The sequence below is a fragment of the Neltuma alba genome, unplaced genomic scaffold (genome assembly GCF_004799145.2).
Source record: "Neltuma alba isolate B1F8T4 unplaced genomic scaffold, ASM479914v2 tig00013436_pilon, whole genome shotgun sequence".
Taxonomy (NCBI): Eukaryota; Viridiplantae; Streptophyta; class Magnoliopsida; order Fabales; family Fabaceae; genus Neltuma; species Neltuma alba.
Genome location: NW_021637683.1, coordinates 82,946 through 106,148, shown reverse-complemented (window position 1 = coordinate 106,148; position 23,203 = coordinate 82,946). Strand labels below are relative to the sequence as shown.

General features: G+C 35.2%; 4 protein-coding genes and 1 non-coding gene across 6 annotated transcripts; 1 reads left to right on the top strand and 4 right to left on the bottom strand.

Moving 5' to 3' along the window:
- Positions 1–312: 312 nt before the first annotated feature.
- Positions 313–4,068, bottom strand: LOC114737371 (probable E3 ubiquitin-protein ligase ARI2). The gene is given in 8 exon segments (XM_028925293.1): positions 313–727; positions 929–1,062; positions 1,166–1,340; positions 1,343–1,710; positions 1,836–2,316; positions 2,591–2,867; positions 2,986–3,018; positions 3,707–4,068. Coding segments are annotated over 8 exon segments (1,734 nt in total). The 5' UTR covers positions 3,827–4,068; the 3' UTR covers positions 313–581.
- Positions 4,069–6,595: 2,527 nt separating this feature from the next.
- Positions 6,596–10,963, bottom strand: LOC114737360 (EEF1A lysine methyltransferase 4). Its single transcript, XM_028925281.1, has 7 exons — positions 10,845–10,963; positions 10,664–10,760; positions 9,573–9,711; positions 7,822–7,904; positions 7,526–7,660; positions 7,304–7,408; positions 6,596–6,921 (listed from the first exon to the last, which is right to left on the bottom strand). The coding sequence occupies exons 1-7, from the start codon at positions 10,901–10,903 to the stop codon at positions 6,793–6,795; spliced, it is 747 nt and encodes a 248-aa protein (XP_028781114.1). The 5' UTR covers positions 10,904–10,963; the 3' UTR covers positions 6,596–6,792.
- A 5,361-nt stretch (positions 10,964–16,324) lies between these two features.
- LOC114737367 (UPF0496 protein At4g34320-like) lies at positions 16,325–18,694 on the top strand. Of its 2 annotated transcripts, none has more exons than XM_028925289.1 (2): positions 16,325–16,391; positions 17,304–18,694. In XM_028925289.1, the coding sequence occupies exon 2, from the start codon at positions 17,323–17,325 to the stop codon at positions 18,445–18,447; it is 1,125 nt and encodes a 374-aa protein (XP_028781122.1). In that variant the 5' UTR covers positions 16,325–16,391; positions 17,304–17,322; the 3' UTR covers positions 18,448–18,694. The 2 variants fall into 2 exon arrangements, with proteins under 2 accessions (XP_028781122.1, XP_028781123.1); XM_028925290.1 differs by lacking the exon at positions 16,325–16,391 and adding an exon at positions 16,597–17,024.
- Positions 18,695–20,306: 1,612 nt separating this feature from the next.
- On the bottom strand, positions 20,307–22,370 carry LOC114737366 (pentatricopeptide repeat-containing protein At4g21065-like). Its single transcript, XM_028925288.1, has one exon. The coding sequence runs from the start codon at positions 22,368–22,370 to the stop codon at positions 20,307–20,309; it is 2,064 nt and encodes a 687-aa protein (XP_028781121.1).
- Positions 22,371–23,053: 683 nt separating this feature from the next.
- TRNAQ-CUG (transfer RNA glutamine (anticodon CUG)) lies at positions 23,054–23,125 on the bottom strand. Its single transcript has one exon. It is a non-coding gene; the product is annotated as a tRNA-Gln (tRNA).
- Positions 23,126–23,203: the final 78 nt, after the last annotated feature.

Below are 23,203 nucleotides of genomic sequence, written 5' to 3'. Positions count from 1 at the left end.
TTGCATATGCCCATCAGGCAAGGTACAGAGTACAGACAGTGGAAGAGAAAATGAGAATGCATTGCACTCGACATGGTTCGGTCAATGAATCAATTGTTGCTTTTCAAGAACAAGGAGAGCAGGCAACTATCTGAGGTCATTAAATTCAAAAGTTCAACAATTCAAAGCAATACCAGAGCAACCCGCCAAAAGAAAAGGGTTTTAAAAAACTAACGGATTCACAAGAAAATGGAACCATATAAATGAATGAAAGGAAAACCAGCGGAGTGAGCTGCTTTAACGAGAACCCGGAGGTTGTACTCAAAGGGGACGAGTCAGTCACAAGTAGAAGGTTTACGTTTCTATTAGCCATATGTGTCCAAAAGGTCATATATACAACGCTAAGATTTGGCACCAATATAAGAGATAGGAATAAATAATTTTGAATTTTTTTTCTCAATATATCTCAACAAAGAAATACCCAAAAGTAAGATATAAAGCAGGGTAAGCTAGTTGCAGGATATTCAAAATGATTGATTCCATCAAAGACAAGCAATTTGTTAGACCTGTACACTTGTATTTATATAAGGTCTCCTTCAGAGTCAATTTCTGTCTACAACCTCCGCTGGCAAGTTTAGATCAAAAAGGACACCACCAGCACCTTCTTTCCTAGCACGCTTGTGAGAAGGACATCCGCTATCATCTGAACTCCCAGACCCAGAGGGCCGATCAAGTTCTGCTGTTCCACCTATGCTTGCAAAAACACAATAATCATTTTCAGTAACATTTCGGATGAGGAAGCACAAAGCCAAATTGAAGAAAACTTAATATGACTGATACAAATGCAATATTTTTCTCTCAAATTGATTACTCAAACTGGTCAAAAAAGGGTGAAGGGCAAAGTCCTTCACCATTTACAAGTCAAACAAAACCCACGTTAAACATTTACCAGCATTATTGGCTTTATAGTTCCAACAAGTTGAAAGTTCTGATGCCCTCTCTATGCCCTTGGACTTGTACGGAGCAATACTGTGAGTGCCCAACTGAAGAGAACCCAATAAATCATTCTCAATGCACTCATACCTGCATAAATGATTAGAAATTCCAAATCATGAGAGCTAAAAAGGGGGGGAAAAGAAAAAGAAAAAGGAAGATGCATGAAGAGATTCTTCAAATAATAGCTCACATTTTCTGGCAGAGATTGTCAATAATGGTTGACAGGGTAATGACTTGAATCCTTATCTCCATAACTTTATCATCTGTAAACTGGTCAAATGGTTCCTCCAGAATTTTGGAAAGCTTCTCAACATTAGCCTCAAGCTGTTGCTGCTGATCCTCAAATAAGTGCTGTTTTATTTCCGTTCCTCTTCTGACATTTCATCCTTAAATAGCTCATCTCCAAACATATAAAATGCAAATGGATATGAATATGATAGGACACGCCTAGATCTGAAAAGTCTGGAAAGTCCATTATTCACCCAACTAAAATCCCTGAGCGTAGAATCCCTCTCCTCTGAAATAGCAACCTTGTCCTGTATAGTCTCTTTCAATTTACTTTCAAGTTTAAAGGAATCTGTGTGAGCTTTATAGCGATTATGATAATGCATGTATCGATACAGATCTCGCTTCGCCCGTTCAGCTGTTTTCTCTAGCTGTTTGTAGCGACCACAGCTATGACCAGCTATACTTGACCAAGTATGTTCTCGCCCAGTAGCTCCACCACAGAGCCAACTGCACCAAAAGGGGGCATTTTGTGACAACATGACTAATATTCTTATAATTCTTAATCATTGCTTCCATTCTAAATGTTTATGGATGATTGAAATTGTAAGTTCAATCGGTAAGGGAATGCTTACCAAAATGCTTGACCACAGATGCAGCTAACCAGGTTGCAACCGCCATTCTTCTCCACCGGCTTGTGGCATTTTGGACAAGGTTTCGTATGAACTGCTATCCAATTAACTGTTTCTGATTCATCTCGACACTTCTTAGCCCAGAGCTCCCACATCAAACAAGAACATGGGGAATGCGTCTCTGACAAGCAACTAAAACAGAACTGTAGACCACATGAACATTCTACCTCACATAATTCGTCATCTTCAACACGTATTGCATTCCCACAATGAGGGATGCTGGGACACCATTTGACTCTTTTATTGTCTTCAATGTAGGATTCAAGAAGAAAGCGATCAAATTTCTCTGCCATATCAGGGTTCTCTTTACTGACTAGATTTCTCACAACAGCTTCATCACAAATAGCATTACATTTGTGTGCCATGCACCTTATACGTCTACTTTGACCCTCATTTATCTTGACAATAAAGTGTGATGTCCAACCTGTAAAGTAGACATGGATATGAAAAACAACTAAAAATGAAGTTTGTGTGATTTTTCATCACTGTGCAAAAAGATAATAAACATAAAAGAAAAAAATTTCTGATAATGCCTTAGTACAGTCTTAAAAATTAAGCAAGTCTGACAGCCAAATAATTATAATTACAACATCAAAAGGCAGACACAGAATGAGATCCATATAACAGCTGCAAATATTGCTTAAAAAAGACTCTTAAGGGTGCAATACGTGAAAGCACATGCAAACATGTATACTCACAGCTGTTGCAAAAACAGTGCCCACAGTCCATTCTTGTCGCTTCATGACTGGGAACATCCTCTATGCAGATTTCGCATGTGACTGAAGAAGGAACTGATGAGTCAGGATCACACTGTTCATCCACACTAACACCAGCTTCAGCAAACAAGGCAGTTTTTCCCTTGTCTACATACACTGCAAACAACCTCTCCACATCCCAACGATGATAAATAAGCAGAGTACGTGCATGGTGCTCTCTTAATGATAGCATTTCCATTACCAGACGCAAATCTTCTTTCTGCATGAAAGTACGTTAAGAACCCTCAGTAAAACCAAACCTAAAAGTGACATTTATCTAAACAATAAATGATGTAGCAATTCAATTGTTCAGTGATTTTTCTTTTGGCTCGTTTTACCTGCGCAGCTAGAAGTGATTCCCTTGTAATCACCTGAAAACGGCATAGTATTTCAGAAAAACAATATCAGCACAGGAAAAATACCATGAAGAATCCACCTCCACGAAACAGTATTGAATGTACACTTTTACTTTATCGGTCACCCTAAAGCTAGTATGATATAAATATGTTAATCAGTCAAAAGGGGCTTCCCATCAGACTGAAAATTTTCATCGCGCCCAGATGCCACGTTCTCAACATCAAATCATGAATTCAACAAATTCGACAATCTCCAGCATTCTCATAATGCAAGGATTAATCAAGGTATCATTTGTCCCAAAGAGGGGGGGGGGGCTCCCGAGTAGCAATTCCAGTAGATTCCAAGGGGAAAAATTAGAGCTTTAGCTATGGGACATGTCAAAAAAAGAAAAAATTCCAGCCATAAACAATTATCAAAATAGCTCATGGAATGTACTTCAAAAAGATGACTAACAATACGCAACCAAGAAGATTTAGAGAAGCCCAAGTAATAGCAACCCCGGTTCAACGAGCAAAAACATTGAGAACAACACCTATATTACCACCCAAAGCAAACCCAAACCCACCAAGAAACGTTTACGTTGCCCATCCAGAAAAGAAGAAACAAGCGATTGAACAAAAAACGAACAACAATCAGATTCCCTGTTTCCTGCTCTATTTGAAAAAACAAAAACAAAAAAATGCGAGCAGCGCAATCGAATACCAGAGTTGTGGGGCCCTTGGGAGTAACCAACTGAATATCGGGCTCGTCGTTTTCGAAACCTTCGACGGAGCCCTGATCGGAGTAATGATAATCGTCATCGCTGCTCAAATACTCGTCCATCCCTCGCAAAACGAATTAGATAGAAAAGATTACAGGACTTGTGTACAACAGCAAAAATAATGGGTTTTGGGGTATTTATACGTTTGAATCGACCAGGAATCAATCAACTCCCGTAATCGGAGTAAATCAAGAATTGGGAATTCGGAGGAGGGTTGCTGGCGATGAGATTGAAGAGAGCGTAAAGGGGAGAAGTAGCCTACAAAAGCAACAAAAAGAGAGTAATTTGGGTGATAGGGGAAGAAAAAATGGCAGCACTCGCTCAGCATAAAGCGTTCGTTTCTTGCATCAGAATTGACAACCATTTTGTCACCATAAAAAAAAAAAAAAAAAAGAAATTGACAACCATGGCGTTGAGGGTTTTTCCAAAAACGCCGTTGTTACCTCTTGATTAGAGGGCACATCAATTTCTAGTTAAGTGATTCAGTCTCACAAGATCAATTTAATTACAATTAGGCTTTCAATAATTTTTTTGCTAAAGTCAATTGAAAATAAAAATTGAAACAGCTATAAATTCAAAAGTCTTAATTCCAAATTAGACATTTATAATATAACCCTGCGTTTGTAACTAAGATTTCCATTTATGGGTGTCTCAATATGTATCAGCAAATCATTTTCTTAGATTTATTTTTTGAGAAATTAATTATGATTAATTTGATATTTTGTAATAGTAATATTTACAATTTTTTAATAAATATTTTTTCAGTAAGTTGTAAATCCAAAATCCTTGTTTTTCCTTAAACTCTACGGAGAAAAGTACTCAAGTTGTTGGAGGAAACAAGAAAAATGTTATATTTATAAACGAAGGTAAAGCAGAACATTATTAAAAATGAAAAAAACCTAATAAGAAATATGGCCAAAATTATTAAAAAGGTATTTCCCAGGCATTGACAATTTATACCGTTTTAATTTAATTTTACAGGTATCTTTATTTTTTCTCTTAAAAAAATTTAAATGAGTTGTGTGGTTAGGGTTAGGTATCTTTATCGTTATTATATAAATAACTAATTACCAGTGTGAATATGTATTTTTATTGGCATAATATGTGGATATTTGTTAACTAATCAATCATATATTGAAAAGTTAGTATGAGGACCAGGTTGACTACTAGACTTGTTTCAACCAAAAAAAAATAAAAAATAAAAATAAAAAAGCCAAATTGTTTGAAGCTTTTTAACGAGAACTAAGAAAGTCAAAACCGATGCATCCTATTTTAATCACATGCAATCCCTTCATGACGCTTGAACGATGGTTTCGAGTTCTAGCCATTTAAATTAGATTTGATTAGATTTTGAGTTTTCTACAATTATTAATTAGGATTGGATTTCTTATTATTTGTTTCCTATTCAATGTACTCAATTTATTTCCTATTTTATACTGCGAGGGTTGATGTTTGAATTTCCCATTTTACATATTGAAACACCATTTCCCTGTTGGCCCAAAAAAAAAAAGGAAAGGCGAGAGGGAAAAAATCCCTTTTTCTATTCTATGCCTACTAGTTTATTTCCTAATTTATACAGTGGTTAGTTGTTTGGGTGTCGTTTACTAGTATCACTTCCTTTATTTTATTTTAATCCTAAAGATAATATTCTTCGGATCCTACAAAATAAGTCTCAAATTTAGGATCAGATTGGTATCTTAATTTATTTTATCTTTCATGTTTATAATTTTTTCCTAAATTATTTCTATTGATCTTACATATTAACAGAATTTTTATCACGAGATAATCCTAACACAAATTATAAAAAAATGTTTTAGGAAAACATACACACATCTTTTATAGATAATTAATTTAATTTAATTATTTTTAAATTTTTATAAATTAATTGTCTAGTTTCTATATTGAGGATCAGGAAAATAGCTTGTAGTTTGTATATTTGAATTTAGTTGAAAATAATCCTCGTAATCTAATCTAAATCTGATTAAAATCTCGAATTTCATGTCTATGTAATTTGCTTTACTTTTCTCAATGTCATGGCTGATTACTTATAACAAAGTTATTATGGTGATTAAAATCGTATCCCACAAGTATAGGAGGCTTTCATCACAAGATCTTGTTACTATGAGAATTTCCCTCAACGTCATCACTAATCACTATTCACTAATTATTTATAACAACTGCATCATCATCAGAATACATGAAAATTGCTTTGTCGTAGTCATAGAATTGCGACTATACAGGCGTAACTTCATTATTACGATACTTCAGAAAATTTAACATGCTCACCACAATTTTGGCTAAATGATTACATTTTTTTCTATGCATAGATATTTTTTTCATTTAAGATAATTATATCTAAAATATTATTAGACACTAAATATAAATTTTAGTTCATTACGTTGTACCGCATGATTGTGTTATTTTAGTTTATCAATGTACTTTTCTTTTCACCTTAAAGGCTTGGGCCTATAGGTCCTACTCATCATTTTCAAGGCAATTATAAAAGCCCAGCGCTTCAAACAATACGAGATCAAAGGTACGCGTTGTTTTTTTGCACAAAAGTTTAATGAATCTTAGGATGCAAGAGTGTGAGAGATTAGGATTAGAATAAGATTATTCATAGACCTTCTTAAGAACTCAACTTTTCAAGATGAAGTAGCCTTTACTGTAAACGAGGAGGGCCAAAAAAAAAAAATCAAAGAAAAGAATGGGCTCCAGAGCATGTATGCCTCAGAAAACATTGAGCTTCAAGGATATTGATAATTATCTTTGAAGAGTTAGCAAAATATTTCGTGCAAGCTATGCCAAGATATGGCAAAATAAGATGGCTGTTCACTTTCAACACACCAGAACTGTTTAAATTCTAATAAATATGGAAATTTTTTGGAAAATTTCATTCCTTCAACAACAATATGCAGCGTTATCCCACTAGGTGGGAAACATGTCATTCCTTCATTTAAAGAAATAAAATAAAATAAAACTGCAGCAGGAAGATTGAATTTGATAACATATATTCTGACCCCACAGTTCAACAGTTCAATTGATCAACATCGATTCGGAAAACGTAATCTTCACCTTCTAACTCTTCATGAAGTAGATTAAGAGGTGGCGTTTCAAACCTCTTGACAGGTATATCCTCATATAATGATCTCCGTCCCTAAAAAAAGTTTAAGATATCATGGGTTAAACATAAAACATACATAAAGAATATTGAATACAAGCATGTAAATCGCAATCCTGACCAAACTGTTGAGCATAACCATACTCCAAACCAGAACAAGAATAAAATCAAGTTGACCGAGCTAAACCCTCAGAGTCCCATTCTAATAATTACTTCATGAGTTTTCAAATTCGTAAACCATATGTAATGCGTCATTAGAAATTAGGATATTGAAGTGATAAATAATTTAGGATTGGAAAATTAAGTTATCATATGCATTCTTTACTTCTTTTTTCTTTTACTATAAGAAGAATGAAAGGTAATCTATTTACATATGTTCCTAATATGAGGATACACAAGGGAGCTCATAAAGACTAACCTTCTTCAACACGTAGACAAAATAATGAAAAGTTTCACCAAAAGTGATCCACTCAACAGACCAGCTAAAATCTGGAGCATTGAATATAGGACGCCTAAAATGTGGCTGTCAAGCACTTAAATTAGATCAGAATCACAGAGAAACACATTATTATTTCAAAAAAAAGAATCACAGAGAAAATCGTTTAAAAAGACACAAGACATAGCAATTCAAGCTTGAAACCTGGCCAAAGGTTATCGAGATAAATATGCCATCTGGTTTCAATACCCTGTGAACACCTTTCAGCATGGCCATAACATTTGATATAGTTTCAGGCTTCGGATTCCACGGATCACCGCTGTCCACGAACAATACATCCTTCAAAAAAGATACCATGTGCTTATTGACTATTGAATCAGAGACTCAATTATCAAGAAATTATATTTTTTGGTATAATAAAGAAATTATAATTAACAAGCTAGAATATCAAATCAGAATTCTCTTGAAGGCTAAAGGAAAATAATTTGACTTAGTTTTACCATAGTTCCTTTCTCAATAACTACATCAAAACATTCATCACCAAATGGCAGCTCCAGCATGTCGGCTTGCAGCACTTTTATGTCTAATCAAAGAAATGGCAATAGTAAAACACGCTCAAATTAAGTAGGATGAACTAAATTGCAATAGTTATTATGTTGATCCCCATTAAAATAAGCAAAGGAAATAACATAAGATAAATTTCCATCGGTTTTGTTGGAGGGAATTTGGATGGAAGAGGAGGGATCTTGATCTCCTCCCTTCATTTCGTTATAAACAATAAAAGGAAGATGCTCCTGGAGGGGAGGGGAGGAAAAATTTTAATGAATTTTCCCTTTCCTACCCTCCTATCTCTCCCCATCCAAAAGTGGAGGGAACATTAAAATCAAACCCCCCCCCCAAAAAAAAAAAAAGAACCCAACAATAAACAAGAAAAAAAGCTACAAAGGAATCTGAATTCTATCTTCAGGATAAAACTAGATTATAATCCCTAGGGCTAAAGAGAATCAAACAGACAGATGATCCTTTAAACACTTCTTACTCTGTAAGACGTAATTCTACAATAATTGATAGGTCTTTCAACACTCCCCCTCGACTAAAAGATCGAATTTCAGTTTGTTACCAACAAAACCAACTTGAAGACTGAATCAGAACAAAACTTAGACACAGCAAGTCACAGGCTCGCATTCGTCTACTCCCAAATTTCATGGATTTAACTTTCATAAGCAACACCCTTGACATTCTCCCAGCTGCTCTCTTTGACCATACAGTCTAACGCAACAACTCCTCCCAGAATTATTCAATCAACAAAATCTAAGAAGTAAACCAATAATTCAACTTCATTCAATTACATTCAGTCACGAGATGGACAAAGCAACTGAATACACCTTACTTAGGCCTCTGCCATGAAAGATTGATATTATTTTTCAAGAATAATATTCTATCCAGGAGTGACAAAGTGCCAATAGCTCACTAAAACACTTGTAGCAAGGTCAATTACCCACTCATCATAGCTCCTGCTTGGGAGAAATTTCATCTAAGAAAAATTTGATACTCAGACTAAGAAGGAAGCATGAAGTAAAATTACCTGGATAATTGGGTATGTATCCGATGGGAATCCAACACTGGTATTATGTTAAATATGAAAATAATCTCCTAAAGAAGGAGTGATTACGGTGAAAGACACTAAAAATGAAACAAAAGAACCCTCTCACATACAAAGCTCACAAGCAGTAGGGGGAAAAAAGCAGAGAGAAAGAGAAAACATAACAATACTCAGAAAGACCTTTCCCACCCCAAACCATCCAAGAGACCAGACACCAACCTCAACTCACAGAGGCACTATCCCCTTCCCTCTCACACGCCTCAATACCCATTTAATAGATCTCTCCTATCACACACATAGGCTCTCTCCTTTCTCTCACGCACACACTCATCCAGCTCAGCACACTCACACCCCAAGTTCCACTCACAGCACCCAACTTTCTCTCCTCTCTCTCTCTCTCTCTCTCTCTCACACACACACACATCTCACTGCACTCACATCCCAAGTGCCACTGTCAGAACCCAACTCTCTTTCTCTTCCCTCTAGCCAGCCCCTTGCACTCTCTTTTGTCTTCATTCTCTTCTCATAGGCCTTGAGACATTCAAGCCTGAAAGTTATGGATCCATCAGTATCTCAATTCTCAAGTAAAAGAAAGGCTTCTATGCATGCAGGATTCTAGGCTGTGTTCCAGGCAAATAACAAACTAACCTTTGAATCCCCGGGAAAATAACCGTTTTTGCATCTTCTCCACTACAACAGATGATAGGTCAATGCATGTTATGTTGGTTACCCCATCCTTATACAACTCTTCACACATTTGTGAATTTCCACATCCAAGCTCCAGGACCTGCATGATTGTCATATTGCATCAAAAGAAGAAAAGGGGACAAGCAATATTACTCCCAAATAATGGGACTGGGATCATTTATAAATTTAATAAAAGCCAACTATTGAACAACAAACAGAGGGGAAAAAGCTTTCTTCTCATAGTTCACATTCAACTATTATCTAATTTCTTTCTCTCCCTGATTTTATGGTTTCACCTTCACCTCTCTCGGATATCTGATCTGAATAATCATCTCTGTTAAGATTTTGAAGAACACCTGAACTTTTACCCGCTATGTCAATATGCTTCACAGCAGTAATGTCTAGATGAGGTGAGCAAAATGGTTAGTTGTAATTGTTAGGCAGAAATTCCACTGATAAATAATCATTTACAATTTCCTCTCCTTGGTTAGTTTTTTGGCATATTATATTTGGCATCTTCAGAATAGAAGAAGGGTTTCTGTTAAAACCTGAAAGCATATCAACAATTTATCATATGTTGATAATGACAGAGAAACAGACCAACAGCTTCTAGCAGACTAGCAGCATATGATTTATGATTTATGATATACTTCAGGCTCTAACTTTTAATCCTATTAACTATTTTTGTTCGAGCGTACTACCCACCCCACTATTCATGTCCCGTTTTAAAACGAATTAATCCAACTAGATGTCATTAAAGATCCCATTTTCATGGAAAGAATGGTTTAATCTCTGTCAAAAAGTTTCCTTTTTCCAAGGCAGGTGCTTCATTTATTTATTTGGTAAAAAGAAGCTTTTATGTTTAGTCATGCAGTCGTGCGCTCTCAAGTTATTATCTAGATTCTTATTTGTTCAGAGTGTTCTTTATGCTTATAATCGTGGTAAAAGAGTTGCGTCAAATACCAGAAATATCCAAGCTCAGATAACTAAATCTTAGCACAAATGATTCAGGAAGGAGCAGTAAGCATAACTCATGAGAGAAAAGGCATTACAGAGGAATGAGAAGTAACGTGGGCTTGAATTATGTGTCGAAAGTGGGAATAATCCTTGAACCACTCATACTGCTCCTCCTTGGAGAATCTCTCGTCCCTAAAAGCACAAAAATACCAAGAAGCATAAGTTATGTTAAATTCATCAGCAAATCAAAGTTGAGAAGAAAGCAAGCGTTGTTACCAGTAATGAGGATCCAGGTACGCCAGAACAGATGACGGCTCTGGCTGCGCCACATTCATCCTCTCGCTCGTGGCCACGGAGGCGTTCAATCGAGCTTCTCCGGTTTCCGCGTTGTTCTCTTTCGTGGAATCCAAACCTACGTCAGTCTTTTCCTCTTTTAACCAAAAAAAAATCATTTCATTTTTGTGTGTTTAGATTGGCAACGGTAAATAGTGCTTTAAAAAAAAAAATTGACAACGGTAAAAATAACTTTTTTTTTCAATCTGGTTTTTATAAAATTCAAATTAGATAAAAATCAAAGAGTGATTTGTGTTTAAATTAATTTTTATTCAAAAATCTGTTTAAGAAAGGAAAATTTGGGGATAAATATCTCATTGAGAAATTAATTAGCAAATAGGACCTAAGGACTTTGTGCAAGTGAACTTCCGTTGTGTGGTAGTGATCTTTCATTTTTGTGCAACTGATCTTTAGTGTGCATGCAAGTGATTTTCTATGTGCGTGCAACTGATCTTTTATGTGCATGCAACTGACCTTTCGTGATGTGCAACTGATCTTCCTAGGGTCCTATTTGCCAATTAATTTCTCAATGGGATATTTATCCCCAATTTTCCCTTTAAGAAACTAATTATTAATAAAAAAAAGTTAATTTAGATGTAAAATAATTAAAAAAACATAAATGTGATTAAATAATTCTTATTTAATATTAAATGTATACAATGTGACAATTACAAAAAAATATTGAAAATAAATTTATTAGAAATAAATAATTAATTTATTGTTGAAAAACCAAAAATACTAAAATATTTAATTAAATATATTTAATGGATAAATGTATATAAATTAGAAACCATATAAATATAGTGTTTTTAAAAAATGATTTCGTTACTCAACAAAAGAATGATTTTATTAATATAAAAATGAATTTAAGGGGTTGGGTTGAAAAAACAGATGATGCATTCTCTTTCCTTCCTCACTCATCTTCTGAAACCTATTTTTTCAAACCTTTGGTGGAGAAGTCAAAGGCAAGAAAATGGAGCTTTTGAAAAAAAAATATAACTTTTAGAGCATAAACCCATTTATTTCTATAACCTATTCAAACATGTATTTTAAACATAAGTTATTTTTTTTCAACTTTTTTTGGTGGAGAAATCAGTTTAGGAGCTCCTAATGTCATCCCAAACACACCCTTACACCCCTAATCATTGAGGGGTTTTGCCAAAATAAAAATCTGAAAAAATCTGAAAATTATTAAACACTAAATTAGTGTGGCCCATTTAAATGTTGGTTGACATGTGTACTTTGACTAAATTTCCCGAGTCAGGTTATCTTATAATTAAATGATAAAATTTATATAACACTTTATTCATAATTAATTTGTCTGTTCAAACATCGTTATTAAACTAGTACGTGGTTGTGGTTGATCTTGGTTACATCTTATCCAACGAGAATATTTTTAAGGGAAAATCACACCTAAGGGTTTCTGCGAAAACGTATTTGGACTTAAGTACCCCAATCCCGATAAGTCACACCAAAGCACTTTAGCCTTTAGCCGGACAGACAAATTGTTTACAGCAAAATGCCCATGGAGGAAATAAAACAAATAATAAAGCTACAGACAATACATTTATAAATTACAAAAACTTATTTATAAACTATAGAGTATAAACAATATCCTTGGAATGTGAATTTTAATAATAAAATAAGCATGACAATTTTAAGTTTTAGATGACTTGCAAATAAGTTTTCATGGTTTAGAAATCTAATAATATAAGAGCTAGTTGGATATTTAATTTGGTTTTAAATATAAGATTCAATTTATTCTGTCCTCATATTTATTCATTTTTTAAGGTAGTTCTTATAGTAGTTTTATATATTAAGTGTTTCATCAAATGGTAGTTTTAACTAATACACATGGTCAGTAAGAGTATTTTAGTAAAGACAACACCTATTTATTATAAACAACTAACTTAGTTAATGTTTTTAATTTATTTAAATTAGACAACTAACTCTTATATTAAAGATTGAAGGTAGTATAATAAACTAGTGTTCTAAGTGATTTATTGTTGTTGTTCATTTCATGATTTATTAGTGAATCACACATAATTTATAGCTCAACTCTAGTTTTTTCAGTGTAATTATTTTAAATGTCCGTAATTTGTAAATAAATAATTGCATATAATTTATAACTGAAATTTCATAATTACAATTGCAGTTACATCATATACGTTGAATTTAATTATGAATACATCGTCAATAATTATGATCAATAATTGGGAGTTACGTACCATTTTGTTTTCTTTAGGGTGTGTTTGGTTGGAGGGGAGGGGAGGGGAGGGGAGGGGAGGGAAAATGAGCCCCTCCCCTCATTTGGTTGAAAATTTTGGAGGGGAGGGGAGCCAAAATCTCCCCTCCCCCTATTTTGGTTCCCTCCAAATTGGGGTTTTTTGGAGGGAGGCCAAATATCCTGACTAATTTGCCCTCATTAGTTTTATAATATTCCATCAAATGCCCCTCTGTAAAAGGTAAAGTTATTCTTTCAGATGGTTCCGTCTTTTTCTTTCGCTGCTCTCTCTTCCTCTCCTGCCTTGTGTGTGGTTCAGAAAGCATTACCGCTGCCTGTCATTCTCGTCGTCTATTGCTGGATCTGTGCCTTCATCTGCTATTTTTTTTCTTGTTCAGCACTTTCTTCCAGGTATATTTCTTCAACTTCATATAGATTTGTTTGCTGCTAACATGATCTGTGAACCGAGCATATCAGTGTGATTTTTCTGTGTTTCGTTTAAGCACTCGTTCGTACTCATGGATATGAAATGGGGGTGCGTGTGATTTTTCTGTGTTTCGTTTACCATTCAGTTTTTTTGACACTGTTTAAGGTAGCTACTGACCCTAGTACCAGAAAAAGTTCCTGAACCGCAACCATCTATCAAATTCAATCCGACCAGATCAATACTGCGAGTCATAAATTTTGCAGAGGACGATAATCTTTGCATCTGTGTTTTTCTCTTCTTCCCCCCTCCTTTCTATTACTATATATTATCATAATTATTATTACCTTATAAGGAGAATAGGTGAAAGCGAAATATCAATCGTAGATAACTGTGTAATATACTGCTCTATTAATTATTGCATTTGCAGGTAATAATGATAATTACTGAGTCAATATAATAGCATCAGAAATAAAGTCATTAGATTTACTTCAATTGCTGTTTTTTGTTTCATCTGTCAGAGATACTGGTGGCCTTTGTGATGCCACAAGGTAAGAGAATATGAGTGACTGGCTGGGGAACTTGTACCTTGCATAGAGTAATATATACAGGCTAGTAGGCCTTGTTTGATTCTGTGCCACTTTTACGTTTTCAAAAATTGTTTCATAAAAAAGAGATTGTTAAAAGCCTTTGTTCGCCCGAGTTAAAAGCCATGGCATGTTCTCCATCCCCAGTTTCTGCATTCTCCTTCTCTAATCCATCAGTTTCTAGAGCCCGAGTTTCGCCCGAGCATAGCTGTACTATTATTATTGCTGCTGGTATACATTTATATATGCATGTTGCTTATTGGGACAATACTCTTTTAGTTTCAGATTTATATAATATTAATATGCACAATTTATCTCCATGCTAATATCTTTTATTTCTTGTATTTTTTTAGGCTAAGCCTAAGGCAGCACAGTGGAGAAACAATCCTGTTCCAAATTATGACAAGATGCTAATACTATATGGGGTGGATAGAACTAGTGGAGATGAGGGGGAGACAATGCGGGAATGGAGGAAGAGACGTCATTCTCAGGAAGAGGTCACTAGAACTGTTAATGATATTGATAACCTTGTTTCACAAGGTAGATGTTCATTACAAAATGATGATGATTTTGTTGAGTTAGATGGACAAGATAACTTACCTGGACAAGGATTATCACCTGAAGAAGATAATTCTCCTGCTGCTAATAGTGCTTGTAGTAAGAGGACAAAACGAGTATCCAAAGAGCATGAAAATAATTTAAAGGAACTAACTGGGGCAATATGTCGGGTGGCTGATGCACTAGATAGAGGAACTGAGGCAATACTGCAAGGAAATATAGCTATAACAAAAGTCGCCACTACAAAGATGCAGGTGCCACAGCTGTCCGGTGAAGAACTTTGCAAAATGCTTGAAGAATGTGGGATTGAGACAGAAAAAATACCTGACATATATTGGTTCCTTATGACTGATGTTGATAAGCTTAGAACAGCTGTTCAATGTCCACTTGCAATAAGGAAGCAAGTGATAATGAAGATGTTTTACGGTTCTTATTAAATAATTGATATGATGTCTAGGTACTGATGTTTTTTGTATTATGATGACTTGATTATGATGGCTTTTGATATAAGCCCAACGTAATGCCTAGATACTGATGCTTTTTGTATATTTTGATAGGTGCTAACAATTTTAGCTTTTTAGTAGTAGGGATGACTTGATTTGCACTATCATTGGTATGCTCTGTTGAAAATTTTTGTATTGTTAGCAAAATATTATAAACTATGATGAAGACATTTCTTTATGAATAGAAAGGTGAAGGCTGTAAAAGCTCAAAGAAGAGTTTTATTTATTTCATGATAGGTTCGAAGTTGTAAGTATTTATAGTTCTAATTTTGTAATCTTTGGATTATATTTGTGCAGTATTTTCTATTCAATATTATGAGAAATTTGTTAATTACATACTAACAGCAATCATGTAAATAAATTAAATTAAATTAAATTATGAGGCTAGCTTTTTAAAATTAGACAAATAAATTAAATTATGAGGCTAACTTTTTTAAATTATCAATTTTAAATAAAAAATTTATCAATTTTACTGATATTACCCAATACCAACAAGATAATAATCCAAATAGTAAGTCACGTCCTAAATATAAAATTATTAATTTGATTTTTTAGCATATATCATTTCATTCGTGTGAATTTTATAAATTATACAATTTGAGTTAATATTTAAATTAATTTCTATAAAAATGATATAAATCAAAATATAAGGGTAAAATGGTAAATTAGTTATTACTATCCCTCCCCTCCCTCTCTTGAACCAAACAAGGGATCATTAGATACCCTCCCCTCCCCTCCTTTTTAATCAAACCAAACAAGGTAAGGTTAAAACCTCCCCTCCCCTCCCTTTCCCCACCCTCCCCTCCCCTCCCCTCCCTCCCCTCAAACCAAACACACCCTTAGAGATATTTTCCTTTTAAAAAAACTAAGGATCAGGGTCACTTAAGATAATTTCATTAATGCAGGGCTACAAGTGTAAATATGTTTCTACTTATGGCCTTCAGGGTGATTTTCCCATTTTGCAAGTACTTACTTATTAAGTAATCAGCTGGAGATGGATCATGTTCATAAATGTGCGCCAAAGTCGACTCCATGTCTTCATCTCTTTCTCGTTCTACTGCTTCTGAGCAATTTCTAAGTTCTAACTAACTTCAAGGTGTTTGATTCCGCAGCCGACACTGTTTCGATCGTGTTGTCACATTGTAAATAAGATCACTCACTAACTTATTCCTCAATCCTTGCCGCTCAATCCAAGTATGAATCTTCTTGTTTTCTGGATGATATGGCTTGTTTGGGAATTTATCATGTGACTCGTGGATTAAAGTTAGATAGTGATTAATCATTTAATTAATTGTACTTTAATTGCTCGTCTGAGATTTCTTCTATAAAATACATACATTAACGTTGGTTACCTTTATATCAGAATCTTCGGATTGTTGTTTTCTGCGCCGAAATATTGTGCATTTTCCTGCGTAATTTCCGGTCTGAGCTGAAGAAACTTGTGCTTCTTGAGCTCACCATCTTTTCTTCTTCCTTCTGGGGAAATCGTTGCTTTGCGCGTTGAAACACTTTTAAGAGAGGGATAATCCTAGAGAGAGAAGGCACATTCCTTCCCGCGTTTGCCTTTTCATTCCCAAAACCATCATTTTGTTTTCTGAAGCGTGCAAGCGACTCTATAATCTAAACCCCGTCACATTTCTTGGCCCTTATCAGTTCTGTATCTAACCTCGAAGATTTTTGCTAGTTAATCTTGCCCTTCAAGCTCTTCGTCCTGCTTTATATTACTTTCCTTATTTCAGAAACAGAAAGCCCATCGATCAGCTTCAACGATTTTCTCTGTCATCATCCCGGAGTATAATCTTTTTCTTCGTTAATCACTTCCGAGAGGTTCGAGCTTTTAAAGGATCTCTCCCTGGATCTGATTGCTTTAGTTGGTTCATTTCATTATCGATATTTCTTGCGTCCGTCTTTGATGATTTCATTGTCGTAATAGCATTAATTGGTATGTTCAAATAGGCTGTTCATATCCTCGTGCTTGCTGGTTTAAGACTCCTATCGTCAGATTTATTATTATCGAGAGCTGAACTTAGAAATTGAGTTTTGCTTTATCTGATAAAGGGGTTCTGAAACCTGAATTGATTCTGATTCTTCTCTTTCTTTAATTAGATTTGAATTTATCGAAGCAATGGGAAGCTATATCAGCAAGAAGATGCCTGAATCGTCGTCTGTTATTATTGATCCCCCTACTGATATGCAATACGCAACTGAATTGAGCTCTTACGAAGCTGTCTGCGAGCTAGATGCTGATTTGCAGTCATTTGACGCTACCCTGCATGCTAGAACAAATCATGTTATAAATACTCTAGCTGTTGGTGTGGAACTCCGATCCCTTTCCTTCGATTCTCTTAAACAAATCACAGAATGCCTTTTGGAGATGAATCAGGAAGTGGTGAAGGTGATATTGAACTGCAAGAAAGATATATGGAAAAGCCAGGAACTCTTTGAGCTGGTTGAGGAATACTTTGAGAATAGCTTGCAAACTTTGGATTTCTGTACTGCATTAGAGAAGTGCCTCCAGAGAGCTCGGGACAGCCAATTGCTTATTCTCGTGGCCCTTCAACAGTTCGAGGAGGAGACCAAGTTGCCTGGGAACTGTTATGAGAGGACATTGCAGGAGCTGAAGACTTTCAAGGCAGCTGGCGATCCTTTCACTGAAGAGTTCTACCAGATCTTTCAGTCTGTTTATAAGCAACAGATAGTTATGCTTGAGAAGTTGCAAATACGAAAACAAAAGCTTGATAAGAAGTTCAAACACGTACATACTTGGAGGAAGGTCACTGGTTCAATATTTGTGGCCACATTTGCTGCTGTTTTGATCTGCTCAGTTGTAGCTGCAGCCATTGCTGCTCCACATGTTGCTGCTGCTCTAGCTGCTGCCGCTGCCATTCCAATCGGATCAATGGGAAAATGGATAGACTCACTGTGGAAGAACTATGAAAATGTATTGAAATGTCAGAAAGAATTGCTAAGCTCAATGCAAGCTGGTACCTTTGTTGCCATAAAGGATCTGGATAATATCCGGCTACTGATTGATCGGTTGGAGATCGAAATTAAGTCCCTAATTCAGAATGCAGAGTTTGCCATTGAAGTAGAAGCTGTGAAGGAAGCAATAGAGGAGATCAAGAAGAAGCTGGGAGTTTTTATGAAGAATGTTGAAGACTTGGGAGTCCAAGCTGATACTTGCAGTCGTGACATTAGAATGGCAAGGACTGTGGTTCTGCAGAGAATCATAAAGCATCCTCAAAACTGAAGCCCACCTTCCGTTTGTTCTGCAGAGAATCATAAAGCATTCCTATTTGTAATTAATTCATTGATGTTGACATATATTCGATCTGCAGAATTTATTCATTCTGTTAGTTGAGTAGCCAGCTGAAATTTCTTGTTCTTTTCAACCAACAGTATACCGATTTATGTATTGATTTAAGGATTTTGATTTGATTGTGACCTTTGTTTTTAATTCTTGTTCCCAAGAGATAAAGCACGTTTGTGACTCTTCATACTTGCTATCTTGCTTCACCAGTTTGGGTTTTGACGGAGTTGTGCTGTTTGACGCATCGTATTTATATAAATTCTTTTCCTTTTATCTCGTTTAATCATTGTCTTGCTGCCAGAGTTTCTTCATTGTTTTAGCCTGTTGCATTAATTTTGCTTCAAGCGAAATAACTCTTTTAGCTTATAATTTAAGCGATGTATCCGCCAACATTTATCTGGTATCCTTCTTATCTGCTAATTTGTTTGACAAAGATCGGCAATTTAAAACCTATAAGCTACAGGCAAGTCAAACATTATTTTGGCAAGCAATAAATTTAAGAAATCAGATTGAAATTACAAATTATAAGAAACTTTAAATTTTCGGAAAATTATTTATTTTAAAACTATCTTTATCTCCGTAATTCCATTCAATTTTTAATGTAATTCTCAGTTCAAAAATATGTAATTATGTTCTCATAGTTTAAATTGTTTTTAATTTGTTGGCAAAAAAATTGTTTTTAATTTAGTTCTAATTATTAAATATTAAATTTTTTCATAAATGTGAGTTAATTTTTTTTCTACTCTCTATATTTTTAAAATTTTTTAATCATGAATTACCCATTCATGATCATAGTAGCAAGATAATACTACCTCCGGTCCTTAATGAAAGATCCTGTTTGACTTTTATTTTGGTCCTAAATATAAGACCCCAATCCACTTTGTCTCTTATATTTATACATTTTTTTCCAAAGTAGCCCTTCTAACAATAATAGTTCTAGTAAATATACTTGATTAATAAGGATATTTTAGGAAAGACAACACCTATTTAGGATAAATTACTAACTCAACTTACTTCCTTAATCTTTTCAAATTAGTCAACTGACTCTTATAATTAGGATCGGAGGTAGTATATTATTAATTACATTAACAAAGTTTAACATATCTTGTGAAATTTAATAATAAAATTCAATTAATTCTATATCTCTATATAAAACATAATAATAAACTTGTAGATTTTGTTTCCTATTACATAATTGCGCCACTATGGGCTCATAATCCCATCTTAAAAATGTTAGTCTTAGATTATGTCTTCTTTAAAAGGCATGATATTTTTTTTTTTAACTTCTTTAACTTTAAGATATATATTTACTCCTTTATCTTTTTAAAAGGTCTCAGTTTTGTTCCTTAGTTTTAAAAAGCATAGTTTTAGTTCTTTAATCATATAATTATTAGTTTTAAATGATTTTTTTTCCTGACAATCATAGTTGTTTTTGTTTTGAAAATTAAACTTAATGTATAGATATATGAAAATGTTTTATCAATATCCGATATCTCAATATTATCATTTTTTTGGTTAACAATGTGAGAATTAAAATATTAAAAATATACTTTTAAAGTTGAGACTCTAAAATAAAACTTTGTATAAAATCGAAAGACTGTCCAATATATCAAATTAACTTACTATAGAATTAGTGATGGAACTACAAAGTTGTAAACAAATTATTAAAAGCTCACTTCAAAGATGACGAGTGGTGATCATCTCTGTTAGAAAAATGGACTATACTCAATTTATATGTTCAAACGATTTGTGCTGCATGCAGAAAATTTCTGATGTACCTTGTCTTATTATTATTGTTCCTACCAATAATCCATACAAGAACAAGATCCTTCTTTGAAGTGATGGAAACGATTTCGATCCCTTACGACTATCACCCTCCCATAAATCTTGGACAACAACTTCGTTGCGGTATGACAATCATTACAGATTCGAAGGTTCTTCACTATTCGTATTGGAGTGCGGGGAGCTGTGCTTATAAGACCAAATGCCATAGCCAACTTTTCACTATGATAATTTAAAGCCGTTTCTTTCTCTTCCCCATCTATGTCCTGCAGCACAGAAGACGTATCTGGTGTGTATCCAGCATTTTCTAGCTTTTCTCTCATCTCAGCTATCATTTCATAAATTTTCTCAGCTTCCGGGTGTGCCTTATCTCCCATTACAAAGTCATGAACTGAGCCATTCACTTCAATGGATGTGGTACCTGGTTCTTTCCTAAGGCCCACGTCCTTCATAGCTCTCCTTATACCAGCAACATCATCCCATCTTTTTTCTGCAGCGTATATGTTCGACATCAGAACATTATAACCACACTTATCAGGTTCTAATGACAGAAACTGTTTTGCAGCCCATTCCCCAATTTTGAGATTTTTGTGGACTTTACATGCAGCAAGTAGAGATCCTAACACAACCATGTTTGGCCTCATGGGCATGCTGTTAATTAGTTCCTTAGCCTCATCAAGTAATCCAGCTCGACCAAGAAGGTCTACCATACAGCCATAGTGCTGGACCTTTGGAACTAAATTGTATTCATGGACCATTTTCTGAAAGAGTTTCTTCCCTTCCATTACTAGTCCAGCATGGCTACACGCATGAAGAACTCCAACAAATGTGGTGTCACTGGGGATGACTCCTAGTCTTTCCATTTCTGTCAAGAGTTCTAATGCTTCCTTTCCATGACCGTGCATCGCGAAACCTGATATCATGGTGTTCCACATTGGCATGTCCCTGTCAGTGGTTTTAGTAAACAGCTGATAAGCTGCATCTACGTCTCCACACTTAGCATACATGTCCACCAAAGAAGTTTCTAGAATCCTATCTACTTTAATTTCTTGCTTGTCCATATAAGCATGAACCCACTTGCCCATTTCAAGGGCTCCAGCTTTTGCACATAGCAAAAGGAGATTAGACATGGTCACTTCATTTGGTCTTATTCCACAACTAGTCATCTGGACAAAGGCGTCAAAAGCTTGGTCTATACAATTGGTTTGTGCATAAGCTGAAATCAAAGCTGTCCACATTGTTAAATCTTTGTCAGCAATGCTATCAAAAACAGATCTTGCGCTTCTGAAATCGCCACATTTGCCGTACATATCAATCAGACCAGTAGCCAGAACCAAGGAAATGTTAAACCCGTTTCTTAGAGTGAATGCATGCAACCACTTGCCAAGTCCTAGAGCTCCTATGAATCCGCATTCTTTGTAAAAACTCAGCATTGTAATCTCATTTGGAAACAGACCCTCTTTTAGCATATTGGTAAATAGTCTGACAGCTTCATTTAAATGATCGCAATGAATGCATCCTGCAATTATAGCAGTCCACGAAACTATGCCGGCCTCAGACAACCTGTCAAAGAGCCTTTTTGCATAAGTTATAGTATTACATTTAGCATACATGTCTATTAAAGCAGTTGTTAGAGGAACTCCAGATTTCTCATAGTTCTGATTCCTCACCACATAAGCATGCATGGCTTTACCCAATTTTAAATCTGCACATTCTGCGAAGACATCAGTCATGTTTATCATTGCAGCCTCACTAGGTTTAATTCCCCTAGCATGCATTTCTCTTAGAAGACTCAATGCTTCGTCATACAGCCCACTTCGACTATAGCTCCTAATCACTGTACTCCAAGAAACAACATCTCTATTCACCATTTTATCAAACAACAGGCGTGCAAGTTTCAGGCTTCCACACTCACTGTACATCTGGATTAAGGCATTACAAACAAAAGCGTCCGTATCCCATCCATTTTTCACCACAAAACCGTGTATCTCTTTTCCTAGTAAGATCGAAGAAATTAGGCAGCAAGCTTTGAGTACAGATGGTATGAGGAAATTGTCCACTTCTGAGTCAGTTCTACGCATATGGGTATAGATTTTCACAGCTTCTATGGGGCAACTGTTCTTGATATAAGAGGTTATTAGGAAACTGTAAAGCGATAAATGACTAGAGTAACTACGAAGTGCAGTAAAAGGGATTTGATCACTGGAATTGAAACAGGTTTTGATCAGGTGGGCATGGATCTCCTGGGTTTCTTCTAGATTGGGATGCAGTTCATAGTGGGAGGGAGAAACGTTTGATGGGAATTGAATGGAATTCAAAGGGGGAGAGTGAGAAGGCTTTGGAAATTTCTGAATTGGGGAAGGTAGGAGAGAAGCAGAAAGGTGAGAATTTCTTATGAACATCGCAAGGCTGAAAATTGACAGGGAGATTTAACCTATAAGACACAAGTATTAGAACCACACTTCAAATTACACTAACATTTGGACACTACGTGTTTGTTACAGCAGCGTTTCATGCTGGATTGGAAGAAAGAGAATGCTTGTTGAATCAGATTGTGGTTTGGATTCAAAAGGGAATTGGAATAATATCATTCTCTTTCAGACGCGAGTACTATTGGCAAGGAAGAGTGAGGAGCATTACAGTTTGGTTTAGTGGGAAATGGATGCAATGCAAGTTTATGTGGTCGTTCAATAACCCAGTTAGATAAGGCTGATGATAATTGTTGAAACAAAATAAAGATTCTACCGCCGAAAAAAAAAAAAAAAGGTCCCACCGAGATTTGAACTCGGGTTACTGGATTCAGAGTCCAATGTCCTGACCACTAGACCATGGGACCAGCGATGATCGTCATTTCTATTCTTCCACTTATCTCATTCAAAGTCATGTTCACACATAAACAAATTATGCGGTTTTT

What these genes read in the sequence shown, in the direction of transcription:
- LOC114737360 (XM_028925281.1), bottom strand. Translation starts at nt 10,903, where the DNA reads ATGAATGTGGCGCAGCCAGAGCCGTCATCTGTTCTGGCGTACCTGGAT. An exon ending in ATTTTCCCGGGGATTCAAAG is followed by an intron (nt 7,905 to 9,572) that starts GTTAGTTTGTTA and finishes TTCTTTGATTAG; the next exon opens with ACATAAAAGTGCTGCAAGCC. An exon ending in TCTCGATAACCTTTGGCCAG is followed by an intron (nt 7,409 to 7,525) that starts GTTTCAAGCTTG and finishes AGTGCTTGACAG; the next exon opens with CCACATTTTAGGCGTCCTAT.
- LOC114737367 (XM_028925289.1), top strand. Translation starts at nt 17,323, where the DNA reads ATGGGAAGCTATATCAGCAAGAAGATGCCTGAATCGTCGTCTGTTATT.
- LOC114737366 (XM_028925288.1), bottom strand. Translation starts at nt 22,370, where the DNA reads ATGCGTAGAACTGACTCAGAAGTGGACAATTTCCTCATACCATCTGTA.